Source organism: Plectropomus leopardus, chromosome 17, assembly GCF_026936395.1.
Source record: "Plectropomus leopardus strain MGB_pleo_1.0 chromosome 17, ASM2693639v1, whole genome shotgun sequence".
Taxonomy (NCBI): domain Eukaryota; kingdom Metazoa; phylum Chordata; class Actinopteri; order Perciformes; family Serranidae; genus Plectropomus; species Plectropomus leopardus.
The window spans coordinates 32,532,988-32,549,856 of NC_142192.1; the positions used below are offsets into that span (position 1 = coordinate 32,532,988).

The 16,869-nt window shown below is 38.7% G+C and overlaps 1 protein-coding gene across 3 annotated transcripts in view; it reads right to left on the bottom strand.

The window, feature by feature from the left end:
• The window catches only part of LOC121957675 (collagen alpha-1(XIV) chain-like), a 211,820-nt gene that overhangs the window by 181,897 nt on the left and 13,054 nt on the right, over window positions 1-16,869 (bottom strand). For all 3 annotated transcript variants that reach the window (XM_042506398.2, XM_088090334.1, XM_088090332.1), the window contains exons 4-5: window positions 16,161-16,277; window positions 3,731-3,874 (exon numbers count right to left, since the gene is read on the bottom strand). In XM_042506398.2, the coding sequence (XP_042362332.2) occupies window positions 3,731-3,874; window positions 16,161-16,277 (261 nt within the window). The remainder of the gene's footprint in view (window positions 1-3,730; window positions 3,875-16,160; window positions 16,278-16,869) is intronic.

The following is a 16,869-nucleotide window of genomic DNA, read 5'->3' on the forward strand; positions in this document are numbered from 1 at the left end:
GCAGATGCTGCAGAAGAGCCTTCTAATCTGCATCTACACATCTCTCTGGAGCGGGAACATTTAGACAGTTAGGCTATTTGTGGTCTCTGAGTAACTGCTGTTACCATTATTATTGTTGTTGTTGTTACTGAATATACCAATCCAATCCAAATCTGGCCTCGTGCACCAAAATGGCTAGAGCCGTGTGTGTGTGACGGAGACATGATGAGAGGACATGATGGACGCGGTTTGAGTTCAGTTGTAGTGAGTTTCCAACACGGTTATGCTGAAAGAATAAACTGATATCTGATGTTTGATTACTTCCAACAACAAGCAGGACAACATGTAAATGTGCAGCGATCACAATAAAGCCGTTACTTAGGGACTGTTCTGTAGCTGTGCTGCTTCCTGACATTTTGGGAAACATTCCTCTCTATAGTTCCACTAGAATTCAAACACTATTATTTTCGGCATTATTTTTGTACAATTCAAGTTGACATAAAAAGATAAGAGGGAAAAAAACAAATATAAAAATGAAATTGAGTTTGAGTTTGCTATTGAAAATGACTGTCTTTTACAAAAATGTGATTTCCAGCGTTTTGTCTGAAATGTGTTTTTTTTTTTATGAAAATGCACAAATTAAATTCATCTGTACTCACCACATCTCAGCCTTTCATACCCTCAGGTAATGAAAAACACACAAAAAGGGGTGTCGGTATTGTTATCGGCCACGAGAAGCTGGAAATTATCAGTTTATCGGTATTGGTTGAAATAATCATTTTCGTGCATCACTGAAACAAAACCAAAATGCACTTGTGCAATATTTAAGTGTTTAAGAGAGGGGGGAAAGCAAAACAGAATATTGATAAAATCCCAAGAATAGAATCGACCAGAATAGAAACCACTAAATTTGATAACAAATTAGAAAATAAGAGTGTGTTTTAGCTTTTATGTAAGACACAGGCCAAGTGGCAGCAACTGAAAAACAACATCAAAACCTTCCTTACTTTGATCACTTAGGCACAGAGTGATTAAAGCGTAGTTCCCATTGAGCCTGAGGGAGTCAGTGAATCAACACCGATGCTTGTTTAAAACCTCCTCAATTTTTTATTTTATTTTGGCCAAACCATCAACACTTCAATATTTGTATGTTATAATCAGTCAATCACTCAGCTAAACCGATGCTACCATAAACATGAAACAGCAGCAATGCTGTGTAGTTTTTTTCCACCGAAGCGAAGTGATGCACAGTTTCAGAACGACACAGTGTCTTTTTTTTTTAAGGCCATCACCCACATAGTCTAAGTAGCAAAAGTACTCGTGCCCATCGGTGCGCTTATGGGTGTGTAGGTCTTACAATGAAGTGTGGTCATCACTGGCATTTTGTGATTTTGAGACATTAGAAAACGATTGTGCCCATGAATACATAAAGAAACTGGACACAGCGTCAGAGGACCAGCCCCGTTCATCCCTACATAAGTTACTCAATGGTGCCAAAATAGGGTTCCTGCAGCTTAAAGTAAGGCAGATTTAAGAATTTTTAATGCCACTTGGAAAACCAATTTTCTAATAACAAAAACTGAAGGACAATTTTATTATGTCTGGAGAAAGTTAGATGATCCATGTTAAATGTTGAAAAATAAACAATCCTTTTTAGAGTGGAACAAATAGAAGACAATGAACATATTATATTCAATTATATGCAATTATCTATTTAGTTTACCGATAGAAGTTAGAAGAATCTGGCATTTCTGGACGACTTAGTGTTTTTCAAACTGCATGTGAGATTTCACTATTTGAATTCCCATCATGACAAGTTTAAGAAAAGGAAATTTATTAAACTACTTGACAGAAAATAGATGTTTACAGTCATTTCCAGATTTTACATGCAATGTATCTAGATTTTTCTTGATAGTTAAACAATATACTTGGTTGGGTTTGTGATACTCTAAAAAATATATTCACTGACATGTCTTTTACAATGTAAATAAAGGGGGGTGGGGGTGTTTTTGGGCCAAACGGCATCACGTTGACTGAACCACTGACCAACATAAATTAATTGAAGTCAGTGGCTGAGTATTTTCCTGTAATTTAAAGGATGCAGTATTCAGACAGTAAGATGCGCCTACATAGGCGGGTTCACAGTGCACATACACTCAGCTTATTACACATACTGGGACATGCTGATGGATTGTGGGTGGGTGATATAATCCATCATTAATAAGGAAAATATTAATGAAATTCTGCAAAATGTGAGCACAGCTGAAAGCAAAGCAGAGCTGCAGAGCTGCTGTCTGACTTCACATTAAGAGGTACGCTGTGTGCATTTACACACAAGTAGCAGCGTCACTTCATAGATCATTTCATAGATCATTTCATAGATCATTTCAGAGGCCAAAAGTTTGATGCTGTTTATTTGGTCAAGGTTATAACAGTTTGATGTTTAGCTGTTTAAATGTTACACGATATTTCTTGCAGTGACATCACTGCTCTTACTGTATTACACCACGCTGACACTGGACACGTAGACGCTCTGATATGCCAACAGTCACACAGCTGCCCATCAGCAGCCGCCTGGCCGTTCACATCAGTTTTATTTACATGTAGAGCATGTAGAGTCTCTGTGTGTCTGTCTGTGTGCATACATGTGTCTCTTTTGCACACTGTTTAGACACATCTGACAAATATGTCAAATCAGGGGATGCATATTTTGTCACACATCATATTCAGATCATTGTTCATCAGGTGCAGGTGCGGAAAGGCTGAATTTATCTCACCCTTTAAAAACACACCTTTGATTAATTACCAGACCTCCTTTGGCATTAATGCCTTACTTTGTGCCCTGACTTAATTATCAAAAGTGAATTTGGACACTTGCACCGTACACTTTAGATCATCTGCTCTAAATCATTAAAAAAGCGCCCACTGTGATTTTCTAAAGTGGTGCAACAACAAAAGGTTTGTAAGCACAGGAGATCATGTGACAGAAAACGCTGTGATAATAATATGTCTAGTCTTTAGTTTTGAAGAGCAGCATGATATTAAAAAATGCTGAGTCAAAGGGCTTTTCCACCTTGATGTGATACATTTCTGGAGGAAACACTCCTGTGGATTTCTGCATTTAAAATCCTGTTTAAAAGCTCTATGTGTAGTATTTGTTTTTTTCTTGAAGCACAGTATAACAAGTAAATATCAGCAGGTTGCTGAATGTCAGTGACTGACACAAAGTAAACAACTCGCCGCGCATATTTTTGCATTCACGACCACAGCAGTGAGCTGAGGCGTGCTGTTGTTTGTGATTCTGTTTGAATCTTTTTTCCTGCTTTGCTCGACTTGCACTCCCACATCCACCAAACACACAAACATTAGCAAAATAAACAGCGGAGGCATCTCTAAACAACAGAGGTCAGCAGGATTAGTTAAAGCAGAACACACACACCCTGAATCACAACAGCTACTGTGTTGCTCTCCACAGGTTTAAACTGTCAAGCCCATTGCTCTAATGACCACACCCCAATCAGTGATGTCACAGCAGGTATTCTGCCAATCACAGCTGATGGAAAACACCCACGGTGACATCACTGATTGGAGCCAGGAGCGCAGCTTGATGTAACATCGAGATCGGTTCAGCAGCAGTTTTCTGTCATGTGCAATTCGTTTCTGGCGCCATCAATCTCACACCGCTTGTATCAGCCATCAGAATCAGTCATCAGGGGAGTCGTACGACTGAGGAGCTGTGAAAGTCTCTTACCTTCATATTTGGCCTGAAGAGGTTTGCTCATCTGTCCCCCACTGACTGCAATTATCTTAAAGTTGTATTCTTTTGAGGCGTCAAAGTCCTCGATGAGCAGCTTTGCGTCCTGCTTCGATACCTGAACCTCCCTCTGCTCTCCACCTGTTCCACAGTGAGAGAAGAACAAACACTCAGCAGCTGAAGTCTGGGGATTAGAGAGAAGAAACTGTTGCTGATAAGAATCCCGGCAACACAAGGGAATCAGAATCTAAGACTTTAATTATCGTTTTAATGGGGAGAACATGCAAACACAGCGAGGACTGTAAATCAAACCCAAGTCTTTAAGTCTGTCAGTCAGTCTGCAGCTGTGTTCACACCCAACATGGATTTTCAATATAATTTGAGGACAAGGCTGCACCTGAATGTTAAGGGTAAATAAATATGAAAGCTAAATTCCACCGGGACCACCAACACCACGTTATGGCCAGGGCATGGCTTCTGGAGCCGATTGTGGACGTGTGATTATGCCCCGTGCACATCAGTGTCTCAGTAGTGACCTTATTTCTCTCTAGAACATAAGAAAAAGGCATTGAGCAACGTCATAAGAAATGACCCCAAAAAATTAAGTAAAGATACACCAAAATTTTCTGAAAATTAGCACACAGAAGGGAAAAAACATTAAAAAAATAACAATATAAAAATGAAATGACCTTGACAAAAAACAACCTGAAATAAATAATTTAAAAAATGCATAACTATTATAATTAGTTTTCTGGACATTTTTTCTTTTTTTGTACAGCTTACTCTCTTATCGTGTTCAGGCCATTTTTCTTGTCACCTTTTACTTTATTTTTTGCAATTTGCAATTTGCAGGACATTTCTTGCCAAGTTGCTCATTGCCTTTTGTACATCTTTTCGAAAGAAATCACACCAAACAATCGCTCAGGTGTTTATGGTCTTTTTTTGTGAAAGGCATTTGAATGCATCACAAAAAGACTAATCCAGGTTTCGAAGACAAACCGAGAGGAGACCAAAACAGACAATGAATTTATCCTGTAACTGATTGTAATGAAGGAGCCTGTCACCCAGTGCAAAAACATGACTTGCTGCTTTGATTATCACAAAAATAAATAAAGTTTATGCTTTAAAAGCTTGAAATATATTTGAAAAATGAACTCTAACTTTCATTATCTTTTATTCTACTTTCAAATGTCTGGTTTCCCTTGCAATTAAAATTGCTACTTCAGGATCATTTACAGTCTGGTGGCCTTTTAAATGTAACAAATCACTTCACAAAAAAAACTCAGTAATATCTGTGTAATTACATTCTCACAAATTCAAAACAGGCCTTCACAACACCTGTTTTAGCAGCATTAAGATCTCCAGAGTGCAGGCACATCCCTTCAAACCTGACCAGCATAACTTTTTATTCCTGAAGGAGCAATTAAACCTGAGAAGTGAACTCCTTTCATCGTTTTATAGGAGGTGCAGGCCTACGCCTACTGCAGGTCAAATGTTACACACTTGTGTTATGCAGAAATATCAGTCTGAGAGACTTCCACAGGCTGAACTGTGGACTTGTGCGTTTTGGGAAGAAGTTTTTTTCAACACCTGACCGGCACTCAAACTCTGCCGGTCTGGAACAGAAACGCATCGATCAATCAATACAACACAAAAGGAGGCAGGCAGACTGTGGACAGGTGATGGACAACTGATAAGGGCTGGAAAATGACAGGAAGGAAAAGACAAAAAGAGGGTAGAAAAGAGGATTAGTGTAAGACAATCAAATGGACATCGCAAGCGTGAAACACACCACAGTGCGGCGAGGTTGCCATCACGCGCTGCTCACACATGAAGTGTGTTCCAGGCATTAGGGTTAGGGAGAATTTCAGCCAAATATTTCATGTAACTTTCCAAGAATCAACAGAAAATGTTTTTGCCTTTTTTTTTTACCCAGTTTTCAGCTCACAGAGCACTCAGTGAACTCCACAGATGACGAGCGTCTCCAAAATGTGCCTGTGCCAAACTACATTTTTCTGCTCATAGAGAAACATAAAGGTTATACCTACTGCTGTCTGTCTTGAAGCACCAAACTTCTGAGTCACAGTGAGGGCAGACATGGATCTTCAGGTGCATGAATCATCATCTGCTGTACCTTAACTGAACTGCGACCAACCACCAAAAGGCTCTCGTAAACGCTTTCACATCTCAGGTCTGTGAGCAGCTCTTTTGGTGAGGATTGATTTAAGACAGCGAGGCAGTGGATAAAGACTGCCTCCATCAGTTAGCACTACTATGGAACCAAATAGACAGCGTTTATGTGGTGCTTTTCTTAAAAACTCCTCGCCTCTTATTAAACCACTCACTTCTAACAGGCTGAGGATCAAACCCTGCTTACTACTCTCTGAGCCACAGCTGCCACACTTTAAAGTACAATAATACAGATTATACTTAGACGTATTTGACTTGAAGTGAGTTATGAGAGGCTGACATATGCGGGTCCTTGATTTTAAGTTGAGCATGTGATCACGTTGGGGCTCAATGTCTTGTTCAAGGACACTTGAGCAAAGCAAATGGCTGCTCATAAAGACGCTCGTGATGGAGAACGCAGTTAACGACCTGCAGTTATTGAACTGTCTCTCACACCAGACCTTCATTAAACACATGATCTGTCCACACCCACTACACGCCTCTCTGCACTCTCAAATAGCTTCAAACTATTTCCAAATATGAAAAAATGTCTCGAGTAATATTTGAAAGTGACACTATCGCTTAAACTGCCAAGAAAAGAAAACCAACATTCAGAAGCCCTCTGGCTTCACACACTGAGGAGAGGAAAGATTAACTTTATTAACGCCTGAGGTGACGACAACTCATCACAGCAGCAGAAACCAGAAGGAACACAAATAAGGACAAAGGTATAAACCAAGAATATGAACAAAACTGGAATACCGAGTATAAATAAAAATCAAATCAGTCTAATAAAATACATGTTTTAAGCAGCTAATCCTGCCAAATGTGCTCTGCTGTCGTAGCAGCAGAAGGTTTGGCAGAAGTCAGCAGTTTGCAGATTGACTCAGAAGCGTAGGTTTCTATTTCCTGGCTTTCAGAGAGTCTACCATGTGCACAGATATTGACTGGGAAGTCCAAGATCATCAGAGTTACACATGAAAATTAGTTTGAGATGACAGAAAAGTGCTAATTCATTCTTTGCCTCGTCTGCTCTTTTTTTTTTTTTTTACTTTTGCTGCTGCTTCTGCAGAGCGATTGGGATCAATAAATCTTAAATCTTCAGTTAACAAAGCCAAATTTTTCAATGTAAAAATGATTGATTCAAAAATCTTTTTACCATCTGCTTCTACAATTTACTGACAGCACAGGAAAAAAATGCTACTGCACATTTTAAAGCAGGAATTGGTTCCTTAAAACTCTCCTCGGGTGCCACTAGTCCTACATGATTCAAAAGATCACCTCCTTGCAAACTCCTGAAGCTGCTTGATAACAAGCTGACCATTTAATTCAAGTGTGCTGGAGCAGGGATAGATCTAAAATATGCAGGACAAGTGATATGCCAGAAGAGGTTTGGGAAACGCTGCCTTAAATGGATACTTCAGCTTTGTATCACAACAATGTGGGTAGAATTTATTTCCCCCCACAGTGAAACACAGCCAGACGATGCAAGACTCGACATTCTGCAGAGTTTCGCTGGCTCTCAGGCTGCAGATCAAAATACAGACTGTAATTCTGCATTTTGATATTGCCTGCCACCCATGCTGCCACCACGGACACAAAGAGTATAGACACAGATCAAGAGACAGACCCGCCCCTCTCTCTCAGACTCGGCCTAAACTCCCAACAGTAAATACAGTCAGTGCTGATCAAACATAAACCGAGATTCCGATACTGAGTTGAAAATGTTCTGACCTAAAATGTTTTCAGAAACATGTTTGACTTTACCGTTTGACTGTAATTCGAGATGGCTTGTTTCCAGCCAGCTGCCATTGTGTCAAACAGACAAGTTCAGATTACTTCAATCGATCATCAATCATTCTGGATACTTTTCTGCTGTTTGTTGTCATTTATCTTTTGTTGCATTTTTCTGTAAAATGTTAATTTCGAGGTTTCTGTTAGATTTTTTTCTTCGTTGTTTTTTTGTTTGTTGTTTTCAAGTTGAGAGGGGACCCATTTTTAAAAGCCTCTGGCTCTAGATTTTTTGACGTTTTTAATTGTATGCAGATAAACTAAAAAAAAAAAACTACATCACCCACCAGCAAGAGCTTTATCAGTCCGTTGCGGTGCAATGCATTCTGGTAGTTGTAGGTTTTCTATCTCTGCTTCAAAAGCGAACGCTGCAGTCCTTTTTCTGTTTTCTCTAGTCATGTAGCGTAAATTTCAAAAGTATTTGTGTCTTTCTACTGCAGAGACCAAACACTTTTATTAGAAGACCATCTTTCCAGCAGTGAAATACCTCTTTAATTCCTTTATGTTTTTTCCGTGAGATAATTTTCAGTTTGTCATTTGTCATTTCTCCTGCCGAGTTCTTTTACTTTTGCTGCTGCTGCACAACAGGAAAAATCAATAAACCGAAATTTTCAGTTATCAGAGCCGAATTTCTTTGTGTAAAAAATGACTGATTCAAAACTCTTCATCTGAAATCTGTTTCTACAAAAATTACTGATGGCACAGAAAAAAATGCTTTTGCACTTCTGCGGGCAGGTATTGGTTCCTAAAACTCCTGACTGAAGAGAGTATCTACAACAAAGACTTTTTTTTTCAAAAAGGCTTAAGACAGTACTCTTAAATTAAATTAAGAGTTGGTCTTCACATTGTAGCAGAAAAAAACCTTAATGTGCATCTGCTGTGTCTGTATCCGTTTCAGACGATGACAGAGTCTAAGTCATGGTTTAACTTCAGCCAGGAAAAGACAGGCTCAATGAAACCATCCAGCAGAGCTTCACAAAAACTCCTGCTGCTTAAGAAAATTAACTACTGCTCCGTCACCGCTTCTCCACCTTCATTACCCTCATGCTGATACCAGCAGCGTACAGCGAGAAGATGATCGACCTTGTCATTCATCTCCCTCACTCGGCCCAGAAGGCACACAGCCATCCCTGCACTTCCAGTTACTTTTTCAAATTTTTTCTCATTTTCTTGAAAACTAAGCACTACCCAAAGGCAACATGTTGCAAAGCGAGCTGTGTGGGCATGTCTCAGAAATGAGGCCAGCGTGCTTTGGTGAAAATGTCAGAATGATTTGGATATCCGGAGGAATATGAAAAAGGCAGTAAAGCTTTCTAGCACATGGGAGGCTACAGCACTCGTTATTGTTAAACTGGAAAGCACTGATATCATGTGACAAAAGAGAAAGAGTTCCCAGCGGTTATTAGGAACTCCCTGCATACAGGAGCAGAAAATACAAACCAAACAGTGAAGCAAACCTTAAACTCAGAAACCAAAAAAAGACCAACATGTTTTTCTCTTGGACAGAAGACACAGAAGACCAGATTTTATTTGGATTTGTCACTCTCCCCGCGCTTTACCATTTATTTATCTATACCCAACATCCGTCTCTCTATTTACTCTCTCTCCGTGTCTCTCCGGCTCCATCCTTCATCCTGCCCTCTAGGATCTCCCTCTCTTTATATTCCTGTGTCATTCCCTCCATCCATTCGACTCTCCCCCGCGGTGTCAGGGGATGGCTGCCTGTGCTTACTGCATCTTATCTGACATTTTCTCCATTACTTTGATCAAACAGACGGCCAAGCCATACCAAATGCTACAGGTTTACTTCGCTGCTGGCTGACGGCGACACTCATGGCAGAGGTTGACTTCACCTTCAAACCTCAGGCCACAAAAGACTGGTGCATTCAGCAGTGTACAAGTAAATCAAAAATATGAAGTGGGCAGGTCTGAATCCCTGGCAAAGTGTGCCAAGTCAGTAATGGTCTTGAAAGGTTTTAAAGATGCCTCTTAATAGACGATTTATTACACACATTAACAATGTTTCGACATCATTCATATATTATGAGATGGAAATTTCATTTTCACTTTGCATGGACAATATTAAAGCAGATGTGTATTTCAGAAGTCCATGTTAAACGGTGGAATTTTTTCCTGAATGATTTAAAGTGTTTAAAAAATATTTTTCAGTTTAAGATGTATTAAGACAAAATAATTAGACTATATGAAGTTATCAGGTAAAAATCTGTCCCCTTTTTGAAGGTGACTTATGGTGCATGGCTCTTGATTTCTCTGTGTGTTTACTGTAAGTGTTGTTAGGTGACAGTAATTGACAGACCATCCATTTCTTTTGTTTATATATGATTTGAGAATGGGGCAGGTAAAATAAGATTTTTTTTTCTTCTCCCTGCTCCTTTTCAGTCATGGTATGTATATTAGAGTGGCTTTTAATCTAAATCTAATTGTTGTGCATTTACATGACCTGAACAATTAAAAAATGAAATGAATGAAATGGAATGATTTTACTTCATAAGGAAATATTCAACAGGTGTGACTCGAGAGCTCAAGAACTCAAGAGCTGTGATGGGTCTTTGTCTCAAAGTGTAAACTCATTTTTCCTAATTGTTGAAGATGTTGCTCACTAGCCTATATCATTTCTTTTAACTAGAAACAAAATTACTGAGATGATCTTCCATCTAAACGGTGCAGAATGTGATTGCACCCCAATGATTGATTTATATTTTTTATAGTTTTTGACCATTTGATGTGTGCATATTGACATGACTGATGGGCTTTACCTCTAACTCACAGCTGGGTTGAATCAGTCTATACATGGATCTTCTTGGTCACATGTTGAACATTACCAGATGTCAAAACATTATTATTAAATCTATTAAATCATCTTTTTGGGAGTGTTATTCATTGTGTGGGCGCATTTTTGTGTTCGGGTTGTTTTTGCCTTTTTGCCTACAAACCTGTTATGGAGCTGGGATGTTCATGACTACCACAAAGCTTCAAGTGAACCACAGTTCAGAAGTCAACAGCTCAAGTTCAATTCTATTGACTGGACAAGTTTAAGACTGTTAGTTTTGTAATGCAGCCAGCTGAGAGCTAAGGACCAACAAACACAACTTCCATAACTCACTGTGCTATCAGATGGACCTGAAACTTGATCTTTGATTCTCTGCCCAAACCCAAACTGGCCTAAACCCGGCGGGCTGTATTTATCAAGATCCTGTCTGACTTGAAGTTGGGTTCACACCAATTCCCTGATTATTTTTTTACAGTCTGTGTAATGTCATGAATAATGTATGGACTGCATCACCATCAACCCATTCTAACTGATGAAAATGTTGAAATTAAGAATAAGTTTAAAACAGACAAATATTAAAATTAGGGGGTCATTTTCTCACATACTGTACTTAAACTCCAGTACACCGCTCGGGAGACGCTTCAAACTGGCAGCTCTCCAACGTAAATGTCAAGAACAGAATTGCACCGGTTTGAAAACAAGAGGAAGAGAGCGCGAGGGGCTACAAAGCAACTTCTTTGGCAGTGTTTGCGTTTGCTTCCCGAGCAGCGGCAGAGTAGCAGAGAGCTGTGATCTCATCTGCGTGCCACAACAGCGTGGACCAATGTGCACACTCTGCTGAACCTGTGGTGCACGAGAGGCAGCGCAAGCAACAGACTCTTCAAATACCGGAGGGAAGAAAAGGGAGAAGTGGTGCGAGGAGACATGCCAGCCCTAAGCTTGTAATAAATGTTTTAAATTTTTTATATTAAAACATTTATTACAAGGTACTGCTGCCGTGCTTGGGGCTCGGGTTGGGCTTGGACAATAATTTCATGTAGGTTTGTGTCTTTTTTTGGGGGGCTGATCGCAGCTCTACCTGAAACATGTCCCAGAAGATTCTTCAAACCGTAATACCCTTTTAAAGATACTCTGTGCAGTGTTTGACCACTGGTGTTGCTGTAGAGCCACATCCCTATACACCTAAATATGTGTTAATCCTCATGCACGTGGAAGAGGAGGGGTACAATTTTGAATTTTACACAAATGCCGAGGGGGTAATGCATATCATTTGAGATAGCAGAAAATTAAAAAATAATATAATTTTTATTCCTTAAGGATACAAAAACATGTTCACTTGCAAATCCAAATCCAAAGGCAACATTTAATGGGAAGTTGGTTCACAAATTCCCTTTTCAATAAGTGCATGAGAAGATATTGGGACCAGAAGTTCGAGAGTGATTTTCAATTGTACTGTAGTATTGTACTGTAAAAGTCGTCACTGTTTGAACGGACCTCTCTGAGGATTGAGGGGTTCTTCCACATTAGTGTTTTGGCAATGGTGGTGGCTCATATCCAAATGTGTGCTTATTACATCACCATCAGAACTTAGTTATGATTTAGTTTGAAATTTAAAGGTTACCTCAAATTCAAACAGGGTTGAAAAAAGCAGGGACAAATTATTGCTTCCTTTTTTTCCTGACTCAGTGAAGTAAAAGTTGAACTAACAACTCATCAAAACAGTCTTAATCATTTTTTTTTATACAGTATAATCTTTTTTTAGTGTTTGGTGTCTTATGACAGAAATGAAAGTAAAATTTTAATGTATCCCCGCAAACCCACTGAGGGACCCCTACTGAGCCTCACACCTTACTTTGGGAGCATTTTTAACTGTGCTATAACTCAAGTCCTTAACAAAATGAATTCTTGAAGCTTTCCGTCATAACAGTTACAGGAGTAGAGGACAGTTTTTACAGCAGGACATGCAGCTGCGCACCTTTTGCAATAAAGTATCTCCTTGCCTTCTGATATGTTTCTCAGTGGAAAAAAATAACCATAGAAGAAAGAAAAGAAATGATATTTAATAAAAAACAAAAAACTGTGACTGTTTGGCCTCTGCACTCATTCAGCTCCACATGATTCTTGTAAGGCAATCTGACTTACTGGATAGCAGTTTGAGGTGTTTACAAACTGAATATTTTTAACATTTCATCAGAACAATAAAATACTGGAGAATGTGCTTCAATGTGTTTGTTTTTACAGCACTTCATGCCCGTGCATCTATTTTCTGACTGCAATAAAAAAACCTGGGCCAACAACACACCCTTTCTCCAAGTTCTTCGTGCACAACACATAAGCTGCCTGTGCTTTGCCTCTTCTGTTTCTTCTCTCTGTATCCATTTTTAACTTCTTTATGCAAATGAGAAACACCTAAAATTAACCTAAATCGTGAGGATGAGTTGCCATGTACTTGTCAGTGCTGTGAAGTCAAACTGAGTCAAGCGTTAAATTAGACCAACTAAACTAAACTGTATATTTAAAAAAAACAATAGGTACCCGAGTGAATGCCTGTTGCAGCCACTGAACATTTTTAAGTTCAATAGTTGATAGAAAAAACTCCACCAACACTTAAAATATTTACAGCATCCACAGCCATCTTCAGCTGCTACCTGTTGGATATTTGTCTTTATGTTGAGCTGTTGAGCTTTAAACATTTAAATTACACAGTAACCGGAGTGAAAAGATCATAAAGGAAACAGACAATAACAATGTTATTGACTATAACTCTACTGAACAAGAAAACAGGATGATCTTTCCCATGCAGTTCAAGGATGCACTGTTGCATTAAGTTTCATGCATTACGTATGATGGTTTCACAGTTTAATGAGCTGTTTCCCTGTTTTTAAATGCCGAGGTATTTATATAGTTTATCCTTCAAGGTATGTGCAAATATTCCATATATTTTTAAATTTTTGTTGTATGGATCCATATTGCTTTAAGTTGATTGTAGCTGTGTGTAGTGAGATTGCCCGGGGCTGCTCAATTGTGGCAAAAGTCATAATCACAATCAATATGGTAAATAGTGAGATCATGGTAATTTACCATGATTTCTCAGTGACTTTGGGAACATATGCACGTTTTGTTGCCACTGAGCGCACTGCTGGAAAGGTACTGGATTCATGACACAAGACAAAGTGAGATCATCATTGCGAAATGGAAAGAGAAACAATCATCATTTTATCTCCATTATCCTGTTTCATCATGGTTAGAGACCAAAACTGTGATTGACATTAAAATGTCATAAATCACTAACCTCGACCATTACTCAAGTATATCTCATCATATCATAACATTTAGTGACAGCTTCCCAAATGTTTCATGATATAATTCATTATTATTCACAAATTAGCAATAATACAACACAGGATGAAGGATTATGGCTTTACATCACATCCATGAACTATAAAAACATCTGCAGTACACCTGTTTTTTAATTTGCTGTGGTAGAAAACTTGGCCCAATTTCAAAATAACATATATATAACTCGTATACATCAACCTCACTTATGATTCCAGTAAATCTACAACATATTTATTCAGTGTTAAGAGCAATAAAACCAACATAATGTCAATGTTGTGACGAATAAAGACAAAGAAAACTGCAGCCCACCATAAATCAGCCTCTGAGGTGCTGCATTCAACCTTCTGTACTGTTGTTGAGCAAGCCGACAAGGAGCTGTGGTGTCGGTTTACCTGTTTATTAGGTACACCTGGCTAAAACATATGCAGGCTAGCTCTCCAAATAAGTCTTCTCTTCGTGAAGGTTAAAGTGTTCAAAAAACTGTTTTAAAAATGTGTTGAATTCACGTCATGGCTGTGAAAGGTTCTGTATTTCAAAGAGCTGTTAAACTGAAGTGGCTCAGACTGAGAGACTGTTCTCACGTTTAGTCTCAGGCCCTCACCGATTTAAATGGGTTACAATCAGTGTTAAAATGAGTATCAGAGGGGTTGGAGGAGGCACTCCTCACCCATCTACTCCCAGCCCGAATTAAAAAACACCTGAGGTGAACCAAATCACATACAAAATTACTTCCATGCCCATTAACAACACTCCAGATCCATGTTTGCTGAAGTATCTTCACAAACTTGTTCAAAAAAAACTTGCTGAAGGGCTTCATCAATAAATCTAAATGTGTCTTCCACAATGAAGCACAGATTTCCACAGTGGGCTCCTGAACAGCTCTGGTATCAGCTATATCAGAAGCTGTGTGTGGGTACGTGTCTCCTGCTCTACAGAGTGAATTATGAACCAGCATGCAGGTGAAACCCACATAAAAAGGTTGATTTGTTCTCCCTTGGGGGAAGAGGTTCAACTGCTGTGCTACTCCGTGCATAACTAGAATTTTTGTCCCACCAGCAGAAGACAAACATCGTATAGTAAACATGATTTGTGAAAGGACAGAAACTGTATTAAGAAATCCCTTCCTGTCGTCTGACTTTGGTGCAACTTTAACTGCAAGTACTGTTGGATGATCTTCTTTAATGATGCATTATCCCGTGACAATTACCGCTGAGGAGCCCTTGAACGAGACAACCAATCCATCACAGAGGATGTACTGCTCAGCTTCCAGGTGTGAATGTGGCTAACTGTGTGAAAACACCAGGCACGACTGTACGCGTGAATCTCCTGTCAGATCTCCATGGACAAATCAAGTTTGAACTAGAAGGTTTCTGCAGACAGCAAAGCTCCACCAGCTCCAAACAACACTGAAGCATTAAACCAAACTGTTCTGATGTTTGTGTTTAATTTTTTTTTGTTCTAATTTGTTCACACAGTGTTCCTACAGCTTAAGGCAAGTGGTATTTAAGACCTCTTAGGACTTTTGTAATGCCACTTTGAACGAAATTTAAGACAAATGTTAAAATAGCCAAAATGGAGTAAAGAAGACATGTAACAACATCAATTATGAAAGGTAAGGGGAAATATTATTTTATTTTTCTAATATTTATTGTAACATAGAATGTGACTCTTTAGTAATGTTAATGCACAAGTCATTTATCTATCTCACCATCAATTTATGTATCGACTGCTGTGCTTGTTATTGTTATCATTACTGCGCATCTCTCTTGTATAGTTTTTTTAAGCATTTATAGATCATTTTTAGCTTTTGTCAGAAAAAAAAATCATGAAAATACCATATCTGAGTGTTTTTAAGACTTTGAAAGGTCAATTTGAGAAATTTTAATGTGAATTAAGCCCTTTATCTTAGATGAATAGATTTACTGCCTTTTAAGACTTTTCAATGATCCGCAGGAACCCTGTTATAATGAATGAAACATAGATGAAGCGTGATGTTCACTTTTGTCAACTCTCACTACAAAAAAAAACCTGTCATTCACACTTTACAAATTGGTCGCGTTCAAATTTTGAGCAAAACTCACCTCCTATCCCCATTATTTTTCCTTTATTTTGTGACTTGCTGTTTAAGAACCAGAAACTGGGCCACATCTGGACCCCTAAACATATCTTTTGATCAGTCCATCTAATTATAGAAACAGCAGTTTTCTTTTGGAGAACTCTCATGACAAACAGTCTCAAGTGAAAATGAAACTTCCTCTAGAGAAGTAAACAATCATGCTAAAAACTCCAGTAAAGCACACTGTCTGAAAAATAGTGTTTTTAAGAGCTGAATCTTACCTGGCCGTGTGTTGTAAATGACCTTGTAGCTTTCAAACTGTCCTTTCGGTTCCTTCCACGACACATGCAGTTTGGTGGGGCTCAGGACTTTGGTGCGAAATCTCCTTGGTGATGAAACTGGACAGAGGAAAAAACTAAATGAACAACTTCACACAATAACTGTCAGTTTGAGAAATACTGTAAATATTTCAATGATGAATGAATAAATTCACAAATGATCCCTGTCATGCACAGTCCATCCCACAAATATTTTTATCTCATTATTAGAAAAACTGCCATCATCAGTGCATATTAGTGGATTACATCCATAACAAAGACTGGAGTTCAATTTTGCTGATGATTAAAAAAGACAAACTGTTTTAGGTTATAATTTCTAACAGATATATGTTTTCTTTTAAGCTCCACCTAACTAATAAATCAAGTCGAGTGCTTAAAGATTGACAGTTGATCCCAAAATCAAAATGCAAATTTTCTCTTACCTGCAGTGCTATTTATCAATGTAGATTGTTTTGGAGATATCAAAAAAAGTATCTCTAAATATACCAGCAAGAACTTGTACATGTACTTTCACGCCTCTGTAGTAGGTGAATTAGCAGTAGTTGCACGCTTCCTTCTGCACAGTGATACGGTTGGTAGCTGTGGTTCGGTAGAAAGAAAGTAGTTCCCACATGAAACTGCTCAAGGTCTGTGGATTATCTTGAGAAACCTG